The sequence below is a fragment of the Nelumbo nucifera genome, chromosome 8, assembly GCF_055504915.1.
Source record: "Nelumbo nucifera cultivar China Antique chromosome 8, China Antique-T2T, whole genome shotgun sequence".
NCBI lineage: Eukaryota > Viridiplantae > Streptophyta > Magnoliopsida > Proteales > Nelumbonaceae > Nelumbo > Nelumbo nucifera.
Genome location: NC_142656.1, coordinates 10401966 through 10413859, shown reverse-complemented (window position 1 = coordinate 10413859; position 11894 = coordinate 10401966). Strand labels below are relative to the sequence as shown.

The following is an 11894-nucleotide window of genomic DNA, read 5'->3' as shown; positions in this document are numbered from 1 at the left end:
CAGGTTGGGTTGGGTTGCCCAAGGGGTTAACCCTAACCCAACCCAGAATAAAGCCAAGTTCATGAATTTCAACTCTAACCTGAGCATCAACCCAACCCAACCCAACACAGATTTTTTTGGGTTGGGTTCAAGCCAACCAGACCTAAGTTGTAGCCTTAGTTTTGACTTATATTTTAGGCTTGGGGTTTGGGTCCAAGCTATAGCCCTTCCTATATGTAGGGTTGCAAACAGATTGCATTGAATTACATATAGGTAGATCCAAATTTGGGTGGTGTTTGGAACCGTAAGTGTTTATTGAATAAATGCTACCACATAGGCCCCACTTTAGCATTTCCCTCATTATGCGGATCTGTACGCATAGAGACTTGCAAAAACAAGCATTGATTTATGTGTGCACCTACCATCGAGGAAGCTTCATTTTAGCGCTTCCCCCAATGGGTAGGCGTTTATTCACTGTTTTGCTAATTGCTTTTATTGGTTTTACAAACAAATGAAGTACAAACATTTAGTGAATAAACGCCTATGGTTCCAAACACATGCTTGATTTATTTGGTACTGGATCTAGTAGGCACACTATAGTAAGCACGTTCAATAAACACTTGATAAATATTCTGGCAACTCTCAAAAGTGATTTTTAATCTTTTTCAATGATAGGTTGGGGGTATTTTAAGGGACGTGTCGAAAATTTTCCAAGTGCTCATTGAAGGTGTTTACAATGTTGTGTCTACCTGATCTAGATTGGATTTATTTATATTCAAATTAAAATTGGATTTTATCCACGGAATTCTAGTCAAATTTGAATTGTAATTAGATGTTGAATAGTATTATAAGCAAATTAAACTAAAAATATCAAAATATTATATTATTAATAAAATGAACTAAAGTTACTTTTATGAATTATAACACATAATAAAAACACAACATTATAATTATCTTTCCTAATAGATGCAATATAAATTTTAAATGTATGTATATGTATATAATTAAATTGAATCTAATCAAATTTTATTGGGTTAGGGATTGAATTTAAATTTAAATTTAGACAATTGGATACCATTTACAGCCCTACCTACATGTGCTATGCCTATTGCACGATCCCCCTATCTTATAGGATATGTTTAAAAGTATGATAATGCTCAAGAGATGTTTATTAGAAGCCTTAGGTGAGGTTGAAGGATGATTTAAGTTTTTCTGGTCACAGCCAAGTTTTACCATCCATGATGATATCATATATTTTTTGGACATGATGCAACCTATATTCGGTGCAAATCTTTTCTCAAATCGCCTTTTTCTTGAACAAGTCTTCACAAATTATAACCCCGCCAATTTGTCAGTTTATTCATCATACATTGTCATTTGACTCGAATCGCAGAAAATGGTTGAGTCGATATATCAGGAGTTGGGATTGGTCGGAGATAAAATCATATACAGTAGGTTGGGCAACGAATGCACAAGACAGTATTTCCATATACTTTATAGTGTGGGTGTTATGTGCATCCATGTGAAAAGAACGCTGGCATGTTCATTCATGATAGGTTGTTCACCCCGTTGTGAATGATTTATCTCTGTTCTATTGGGTTTCATAGTCTAGTGATTTGATAACTTTTAGTCTATATTAGGTTTGATAAAAAATAAGAGAGGAGCATAAAGTTGTTTGATATTCTTTGTGGGTTGGGTTTGGGCCTAGCTTTTGCCAAAATTTGAATAAATTCAATTCAAAGTCTAAGCCTGACATAGTGTAAAATCAGGCCCAAAGTCCGGCCTGTCAACAGGTATTATTCTTTATGAACTTTCTCTCAACTTTCTATCAGACCAAACACAACCTTATGATTTTTTTTTCTGAAAAAGGCACATTTCATTTATAATTTATAACTATTGCGCATCTAGTACAAACAACCAAATACATTCACACAGACAAAGCAATGATTTGAATTAGTTGAATGCGTTATGTGAACCAATGATAACGGAGACTGGATCTGCTCCTCACTCAGGGGAGATCGGATCTTCTCCTTACACCTCACACGCACATCTTATCATGCATTGGGAACATCTCCCGTACTTACTAGTTATTATTCATGGGAGATGTTCCCAATGCTTGGTGGATGTGCCTGTGAGGCGTCCATTTGTGAGGAGCAGATCCCATCTCCATGCGGGGTGCCTCACACTGACTTTACACGCACATCCTATCATGTATTGGGAACATCTCCCATACTTATAAGTTATTATTCACGGGAGATGTTCCCAATGCATGGTGGATATGCCTGTGGGACGCCCATGTATAAAGAGCAGATCCTGTTCCAAGATAACGCCCCATATGGGTGACAAAATACATGGAACCTGCAGTGAGAGGTTGAATGGTTATGACTCATATACCTTATGATTGGTGTAGTGCATTATTATTAGCTTCAAAGCTTGCTAAATAGCTATACATTGCTAATCCCATCTCACAAATAATTAGAGACCAGACAATCTATGATGCCAAAAATACATGATATGAGAAGAATTTTGACCAATCAATGGTAGGTTTTCACGTTATTAGCAATTTAAATAAGGGTGCAAAATGGACCGGATCATGATTTGATCCGATTATATTTTTGTTCGATTCGGATCACTCCCTATTTGATATGAAAGAATCTGATCCAATCCAACCTCTCTCTCTACATACATATATATACATTTTTGATAACTTTTTATAAAAAGAGATATAATATAATGAAAATAGTTAAAAAAGTACTTATATTTTTTGCTTTTATTTATATAAATTATTATATTTTTTAATAATTTATTAAAAAATTCAAAAATTAAATCAAATCAGATTATATTTAGATAGTTGACATCTTTAACAGATTCGGATTCGGATATATCCCGACTCTAATCCGATCCGTTTGCATCCTCAAATTTAAAGCCAATGCGCGTTTTTTATATATCACGGAGTCAATCGAACTGTTCCTGCCTGTCTCCAACGATGATCGTATAATTCTTGTCTGGCTCGACCGGGTGTGTTTTATTAATTGGTTATTAATATGTGAAAGACAATAATACCCTTTCCATTTAGTATTGTATGAAAGGGTACTTTCGGGTGTTCAAAATTTTCGAGGAAGGTGCGTTCACGGAAGTTACTGACTTAAAAGAATGTGAGTTTAAGTAAACGTTTTATTTATTTATTTTTTGATGAAAATTTAAAGTTGGGAAAGTTTTTAGTTGAAGGGAAGTCTAATAATCACCGTTTTTATTTTTCTTATCTAAAATTAGACTCAGAGATTTCTCAATTCTCAGCCGATTTTGGAATCGCAAGGGCTTGATTTTATTGCAGAGGAGAAAGCTTGTGATACCTGATCATTACAGAGAATTCGAATAATCGGAATCTATGGCATCTCGAAGGCGGATGCTTCTGAAGGTCATAATCCTCGGTGACAGCGGGTGGGTTTTCTTTTAACTCCTACATGGTTTGAGGCTTCCTCGTAACTCGTTCGAGTTAAACGTTTTTGAAGCGCCTTGTGTTGATGAACCTTAAGTCCTTAAGGCTTTTCGTTTTTTAGTTAATGTATATTTGCTCGATTATGTAGAGTTTTTTGTGTTGTTCTTTAATTGTATCTGTTTAATCTTTGATAGGGTCGGCAAGACGTCTCTGATGAATCAGTATCCTTGAAAGTCAGATCTTGTTTGTTCCCCATCTCTTCATCTTTCTTTCTTCGTTCGTACTGCTTCTGCTTTCTTAATGACGCTGCATTTTAAATTTTACTGTATCTGCGACTGTTGCATCCTTAAACACTCTGTTCAGATATGTAAATCGTAAGTTCAGTAATCAGTACAAGGCAACAATTGGAGCTGATTTTCTGACAAAAGAAGTCCAATTCGAAGATAGGCTTTTCACATTGCAGGTGAGCTTCCAGCTTAAAACATGTTTTTTCCCCTATAATTTTGTTTGAATGGGCTATTTTGTTGGTTAATGCTATATCTCTTAATTGCTTCTGCAAATATCTTTCGTCAATATAGTATAAGTTTCAATTTGTTCCTTTGTTGTTTCTTCTTGAGTGCTATGGTGAATTCGTGGTTTTGTTCCTGCTAATAAATTTACCAACTGTTCAATACTGAAAGAGAGAAACCGAAATCATTAAAACAAATAAACCAAGAATTGGACGGGATTGCTTGCATATGAAATTAATAGGAAGAACTGTCAACCGAGACTATAGGTTAAGATCCATTCAAACTATTCTTTTTTATCATTATACATCTGTAAATTTGTTGATGTTTTTCATCTATAAAGCAATCAGAGCATGGAAGCTCCGTGAACTATTGATAATTCTCCTTAATGATACATTTCTTAGATTTTTTTTCCCAAATAGATTATATTTCACGGCAATGCCTTTCATTTTCTGCCTCTGAAAATTTGGATTCTTTTCATTAGTTGATTTAGTTCATTTTTTTTTCCTAATTGCATATATATATGGGAAGGGGATTAATGATTTTGTACTGAACATTTTCTTAAACAAACAAAAAAATACATATTAAAAGATAAAAATGTAATTCTATACAAAATTCTTGGGAGTTGGGTTCTTTGACTAAGACCCAAGGATATATGGAGATTGGGAATGGACATCTAACAAATTATTAGCTTGTTTCTTCAACAAACTTTGCTGAACTTTAGTTCATGATTATTTGATCCAAACAGGAGTATAAGATGTTCTAAGGGCTCTGATATTGACTTATAATTATGTTACTTAACTATACCCTAAGATTAGATGGCTACATTTGAGATTGAATTTGAAACATTGTTGATTATCCTCATTTATATGCAATATCTTTAAAGCTTCTGGAGCATAATATTTCCAGTGAAGTAGGATAAGAATTTGTTTTTTTTTTTTGAAGCGGGAACTAAGAAAGTTTTCTAACAAGGAAGGCATATAAACCTTCAAAGAGGTTCAAAATTGTGCTGGTTAGTCATGAAAGTTCTCTTTCTATTGACAAGCAATAGAAATCATATCCCTCCACATGTTGGTAAGACAGAAATCTACATCCATTGGGAAGAATATCAAAATTAAAATTTCCTTTAGAATGTATTTAGTTGCAAAGGGAATAGAAGAAAGAAAAAGAAAACGACTTTCTTTTACATGGAAGTGTTTAAGAACAGCAATTTTGTGGCGTATTTGAACTGAAAGAAGTAATTGTATTTTTGAGACCAAGGAGAAAGCTTCTACTTTGATGGACTTGGTTGTGATACAGGTTGCCCATTGGATCTCTACAAGGAATAAATCATGAACTGAAAGGTGTCCTTATGGATTCAACTCTTAGGGAATGGCATACAGTAGTTAGTTTTATACTTCCTAGAAGACGAGCATTGCAACATTGAACCTCCTCCTCTTGAAAGCATTAACAAGTCAAACTTTGATGGTTGTGCCACAAATAGTCCTAGTTCCTTGGGAATATAGACAAGTTATGAGAGAGATTAGTAAGTTGGATGAAGAGATAATCTATAGATGGATTCTGAGATCAGCAAACTATCTAGCTGATGGAAAGGATTAAAATTTTGTCACGTGTCGGGGCATATCGGCCGATACGTGTCGTATCGGTGACCCTCCAAACACTAAGTGTTTGGCTGATGGTTTACAAAAACAGGAACAGCAAGAAACCAACAATATTGGGGTTTAGCAGGGATAGTAAGGATTAGCCAATTATAATGGTACTTAATACACTGCTGTTGTATATCATATCTTTTCTGGAACTTAATAAAAACCATTTGGTTGTTATTGATAGAAAGTTGTTCTGTTTTACCCCTCTTTGAATATATTTCAAGTGGGACCTATTTCTTTATCTTACCATTGATTTTGAGGTTCATTTTGCATATTGATCTACTTCTCCCAGCTAAAATATCTTCTTTAAGGCTAATGGCTACAAGAATGAGGGAATTAGAAGAGAACCCAGGTATCACTCCTAGTGTTCCCACAATCACTCTCCAAAATCATTAAACTCAAAAGAATACTTACAATCATTATCTGAAAAAGAATACAGTACAAGAGTCTACATAGTTTTGGACTGAGAAGAGACGTATCTTCATAAGCAAGTAGATTTTCTCTTATTGCAATTTTCAATTATAACTAGTAATACCTTCTTAGAATTTATTTCATGTTTTAAGTATCTCCTTATAGAGACTTGCCTTGGGTTCCGTGCAGGTCATAAAAGTTAAATCCAAAATATAATCTTATAATCTTGAGGATGGACACTACTTAAAATGGGGAAGTTACAAAAACACCCTTAATTCACAAAATCCATAGAGTTGTAAAGTGGGCCATGCTGTGTGTTGAGTTGTGGGCCGATTTTATTTGTTTTTATTTACATAACTTAGGCAGTTGTTGGGCCATAGGCCTATTAGTTAATGTTTAAGTTAAGTGTGACTTTTCAGCTTCTTACAAGTAGCTAACTTACTAAGGGCATACTTGTACACTCTTTATTTATGAGTATATAATCTAATGAAAGGGCCGGCTAGATTAGATTTTTGGCTTCTCCTCCATTCTTTTCTATCTCTCTTCTCTTTCTTTAGCAGAAACCTTTTCTTCTCCTCTTTCTCTTCTTTCTTTTACAGATTTTATATCAAAACTTTTCTACTTGGTATCAGAGTAAGGTTAAAGGTTTCTTGAGATGCTCCATCATACGACCCTAGATCGGTTGACTGCACGATGAGGTAAAGGGCTGATCGAAGACTTCAGGTAAGCCTGATTCTTGGATTTTTAGGTGGATTTGCAATCCCTTGTAGCTGGTCTAGGGTTTAGCACCAAAATAAGGAAGAACTGGAGAAAGGGGGAGAGTCCTGATTTAGTAGGATTTTTCAGTTTTGACCCAAGAAGTGGTGCTCTAGTTTTCTAGGGTTCTTTGTGTTTTTCTGAAGGGGGCGATTCAAGTCCCAACTTTTTTGGAGGCCTTTGGGGGGAGCGGCGACCTCTTCTCTCTCTTTTCCCACTTCCACGGAAAAGGGAATCTTTGGAGGGAGGGGCTTCTAGGGTACCAGAAGGGTGTTTGAGGTTTCTGAAGGAGATAAATACCTCTCTTTTCATCTCAAATTGATTTTCTAATCCTTTTTGGGAGTTATGGAGGGCTGTGGAGTTGAAAACAAACTTGGAAGTGAAATGGGACAAGGGAGAGGAGGTGTTGGAGACCTCTTCGGGGTTGGGACCATCACTACAGTCAAGTTAGATGGTACAAACTACTTAGAGTTGTCACAATCTGCAAAGATGGCCATTGGTGCTCGTGGGAAATTGGGGTATGTCACCGGTGAGGAATAGAAACCTGAAACTAATTACTCCCGGTGGGTACAGGAGAACCATATGATGATGACTTGGCTGTGCAATTCCATGTTGCCCCATATAAGTAAAAACTTTTTATGGGCTAACACAACTAAGGAGATTTGGGATGGAGTTACAGAAACCTATTCACAAAATGAGAATGTTGCTAGATCCTACCGATTGATAAACTGGGTGTAGGTAGGGAGATAAATCTATTGCTATTTACTTTTCAGCCCTCAAAACCTTATGGCAGGAGATAGATCATTTGGAGATTGTGGTTTGAGAAAGTAACAAGGATGCAACAACTTATCAGAAGCTGGTAGAGAAGAACAGGGTTTTTGAATTTCTAGCTGGGCTTAACCCTGAGTATGACATTGCACAGTAGCATATTCTTTCTAGAGACAGTGTAACTCTCTCTTAACTTAGGCATATGCCTTTGTGTCGGGAGAGGAGAGTAGGAGGAATGTGATGATGAGGAATCCAGGACTTGAGCAGTCAGCTATGGTTAGCATAGTGAAGCCTAAGCCGAGTGGAGACAAGGGTGGAAATGAACCTAGGAAGGAGGACAAGAAGGATATGATCTGTGACTATTGAAAGAAGTCTAAACATACTAGAGATACCTGTTGGAAGCTTCACCCACACCTTGTGCCTAGCTGACTCAAAATCAAGAAGGGAAATGTGAATATGGCAGTGATTAGTAACTTATCAGGACCTCCTACTATAGCTTCTCTCGAGTCTGTTGCAATAGCTGCAGTGAGGGCTGAATTGGAGAGATATGGGCAATTTCTGAATTAAAGGGATACAGTCAGTTCCAACCCATTATCAGGTGGACAATAGGGTATTGGTGGATCAGGAGGTAGCCATTCTACTTCTTTTGCACATACAGATAATTCACATGCCACTGCAAACTATGTTTCCACTACAAGCAAGGAGGGACCTTCTTGGATTATAGACTTAAGAGCCTCAAAACATATGACCAACATTTCCACCATTTTCTCCTCATACCACCTTTGCTCTAGCAAAGATAAGAGTCTCCACAGTTGATGGATCATATGTTCCCATTCCTTGGAAAGGGTCTGTCAAGATAACCTATACCATTACCCTACCCTCTGTCCTTCATGTCCCTAGATCGAGTACTAATTGTTAGTAACTTGACAAAGGATTTGAATTATTTCAGTGATTTTTTCTCTTGGTCATTGTGTTTTGTAGGATCTGGAATCAAAGAGGATGATTGGGAGTGATTGTAAGGTGAATGGAATCTATCTTCTTGATGCGCTTCCTAGTCATCAGAGTCATCATGTCAGCAGGGGTATTGAGTTGGAGTCAGTGGGTCAGATTATGCTTTAGCATAATCAGTTAGGGCATTTGTCTTTTGCTTCTTTGCATTTCTTGTTTCCGAAGTTGTTTGAGTCCGTCAGTTTGTCCAGTTTGGAGTGTGAAGGTTGTTAGCTTGGAAAGCATTGTAGACATTCCTTTAAAGCAAGTAATAAAATATGCTTTTCTGTTTTTTATATTGTTCATACTGATGTGTGGGGACTATATCATGTTTCCTCTATGGGTGGCTATCGGTATTTTCTTCTGTTTGTGGATGATTATTCTTGAAAAGCATGAAGCAAAGATAGGTTAACTATTTATCTTATAAACATCAAATCGCATGAGAATCTTATAGTATTTTGTGGATACCTTGTCAGGAAAAGGAAATGATTTTCTTTTTAACTTGTTGCAAAAATATACATTTATCATTGTTGTAAGCTTGACTGTATTTAAGGTAATTTATAGTTGAGTTTTACCCTGTGTTGGTTCTGTCATATGGACTTGAGATTACATTAGGATTATCAGTAGTAATATTTTGTAGTTTTGCTTCTATCAAGGAATTTGTCACATGTAATTGTGGAATGTTATGAAGCGGTTCCCTGAATTATAAGTTTTAATTTCACTGCTTTGCAACTTTAATATGGAAATTAAATGCCAAATTCCTTATTGAATTCTAACGCTTATTGGGTTGTTTGTACAGATATGGGATACAGCTGGGCAGGAGAGGTTCCAAAGCCTAGGTGTTGCTTTCTATCGTGGTGCAGACTGCTGTGTTCTTGTGTATGATGTGAATGTGATGAAATCATTCGAGCACCTTGACAACTGGAGAGAAGAATTTTTGATTCAGGTAATATCTGGTCACTGTATTTAGAAAACAGATGACTGTCGAGTTTGAGAGAACCAAGGACTAATAGACATTTCCCTATGATACATGCAGGCCAGCCCATCAGACCCTGAAAACTTCCCATTTGTTGTGTTGGGGAACAAAATAGATGTTGATGGTGGCAACAGCCGAGTGGTTAGTTTGCTTTTTCTTCCTATTGGTCATGATTCTACAATTTGAAATATCTCCAAATCAGTTCATTATGAATTCTCTACTATCTTTTTGCAATTCCTTTATGACACTTGTTAGTTTGGAGTGATGGTATGTTCTTCATTTTGCTTTTCAGGTATCCGAGAAGAAGGCAAGGGCATGGTGTGCTTCCAAGGGGGACATTCCCTACTTTGAGACTTCTGCAAAAGAAGGTATTAATGTTGAAGCTGCTTTTCAGTGTATAGCCAAGAATGCTCTGAAGAATGAACCTGAAGAAGAAATGTGAGTATCACTGACTGAAATGCCTTTGAGTACGCACAATATTTTGGGAGTTGATCCATGATTTTTTTTTTTTTTGAGACTTGTAAAATTTTAGGAGCTGTTACTGACAATTTCGTTTGATGATGATGAAGATACCTTCCTGACACCATTGATGTGGCGAGTGGAGGACGGCAGCAAAGATCATCTGGCTGTGAATGTTAAGATGAATTGTGGTAGGGGCAATTTGGGTTTGTTTCAGAATTGGAAGGATACTGCTATTTTCTCCCCCATTCGTTAATGCAGAAATAATTCAGGGAAGGTGCCCAAGGGTATATATATTTGTGTAATACAAAGGGTGTTCAAAGGAGAGGGAAAACAGGTCTTATCATAATTGTATTAATTGTTACCTGAACTCCTTTTTCATGTACCTCTGCCTTCTCTGTAAATGCAATTTGTTGTATGAAGACTGCTATTTTCACATCATCATCATCATGCTTTTGGATTTTTGCCCTTCTTACATTTCAATCTTGTTAACACCCATAAATATATTCTTTGCATAATGCTAATAATCTAATATAATCTAATAATACCTGTCCAAATGTCCAGCACATAACATACTTGTAGTTTTTCCTTCACACATAAAAAAAAGGGTTAATACTCTGTAATCCAAATATCCAATGCAGAATTCTCAATGACTACAAAATTCTGACCTGGACTGATCAGTTATAAAGTAGGCAATAAGGCATTGATTGAATTCTAGTAGTGCATCGTACACCACATAATATGAGATATCTTGTGGGTGGCCGACCTGAGAGAGGAGATATGTGGCAAATGATGTGAGGTGCGTCGATCCAGCAGGAAAAATGGGAGGTGGAATGGAAGAATTGGGATCTGCTCTTCGCATAGCACGCCTCACACCGATTTTACAATCACATTCTATTCTACCCTGTATTGAGACTCCATGAATAATAAATTGAAAGACGAAAAATATTTTCGATGTGCGGTCAGAATATGCTGTGAGATCCGTGTGAGGCGCGCAGGGTGAGGAACAGATCCGGACTCGGAATGGAATGGTCAATACTCAATGATCCATTTTAAGATACGTGGCTACGGGAAGAAGGCACGTGTAGTTAGGTTATTGTCTTTCTTTTTCCAGAAGGTACGATTCAGTTAGCAGAGAGCCGTTTAATTACCCGGATCGGGATGAGTGTTTAAATTGAAGATTTGAAAGAGAAGTAGAAAAAGGCGAAAGAAAGAGAGGAAAGAAAAAACAGTTGAAGGCCAGTCAGTAATGGAGGCCACTGGAGAAGAGAGTTTGCTGAAGGCGATCCGACCACCACGGCTCGAGGATGCAGGGTTGGAAGACTGTGCTCTCTCGGCTGAAGCAATCAAAGAGGCTTTCCTCAGGGCGGCCAACTCCCTCCGATCTGGGGCATCTTCTATCCTCACCGACAACCCCCGTGAAGACGAGGACCAAGAAGATGACGACGACGTCTGTATTCAAGACCCCGGGCCCAGCGGTGGTATTCTCTCTGATAAGTTGGTCGGAGTGTGGCCCGCCCCTGAACACCCGAGACCCTGTGGAAGCGGAATCAACGAAGGCGGCGGTCTGCCTGAAGTGCTTGGCGATGAGGCGGCTGTCGATATCACCGATGCTATGAACTCCGGGAAGGATCTCGACGGGGACAGGGTGTTGGGAGCAGAGGTACCAGAGGGAGGAGGAAAATCATGTGTTGATGGATTGCAAGGGTTGAAGATTGAAGAGAAGCCAGATGAAGATACGGCAGCGGGGAGAAATGAAGAAGACCAAGGGAAAGAAGATGAGCAACCCATCTTAGTTGGAACCTACATATGAACTCACAAATGTCGATTCTGCCTTGTACTTTGGCTTCTTTCGGTTTGTTGGTTTCTAATTCTGATGTTGTAAACATTTGCTGGATGCTCATTTCCCTTTTGGCAATGTTTTTTCAAGAAAATTTTTGCAATGGTTTCTTGAAAGAGTACAAGAG

General features: G+C 37.5%; 2 protein-coding genes across 2 annotated transcripts; both read left to right on the top strand.

Annotated features, from left to right (window-relative positions):
* The first annotated feature begins 3169 nt into the window (after nucleotides 1-3169).
* LOC104592195 (ras-related protein Rab7) lies at nucleotides 3170-10349 on the top strand. The gene is made up of 7 exons (XM_010251420.3): nucleotides 3170-3420; nucleotides 3613-3639; nucleotides 3782-3881; nucleotides 9292-9438; nucleotides 9529-9609; nucleotides 9761-9906; nucleotides 10038-10349. Exons 1-7 carry the CDS (start codon nucleotides 3368-3370, stop codon nucleotides 10105-10107), a joined length of 624 nt encoding a protein of 207 aa, XP_010249722.1. The 5' UTR covers nucleotides 3170-3367; the 3' UTR covers nucleotides 10108-10349.
* A 43-nt stretch (nucleotides 10350-10392) lies between these two features.
* LOC104592194 (uncharacterized) lies at nucleotides 10393-11877 on the top strand. Its single transcript, XM_010251419.3, has one exon. It carries the CDS (start codon nucleotides 11177-11179, stop codon nucleotides 11738-11740), a length of 564 nt encoding a protein of 187 aa, XP_010249721.1. The 5' UTR covers nucleotides 10393-11176; the 3' UTR covers nucleotides 11741-11877.
* The last annotated feature ends 17 nt before the right edge of the window (nucleotides 11878-11894 follow it).

Coding starts and splice junctions, on each gene's coding strand:
- LOC104592195 (XM_010251420.3), top strand. CDS start 3,368: ATGGCATCTCGAAGGCGGATGCTTCTGAAGGTCATAATCCTCGGTGAC. Junction 9,439..9,528: donor GAGAAGAATTTTTGATTCAG/GTAATATCTGGT, acceptor TGATACATGCAG/GCCAGCCCATCAGACCCTGA. Junction 9,610..9,760: donor ATGGTGGCAACAGCCGAGTG/GTTAGTTTGCTT, acceptor TTTGCTTTTCAG/GTATCCGAGAAGAAGGCAAG.
- LOC104592194 (XM_010251419.3), top strand. CDS start 11,177: ATGGAGGCCACTGGAGAAGAGAGTTTGCTGAAGGCGATCCGACCACCA.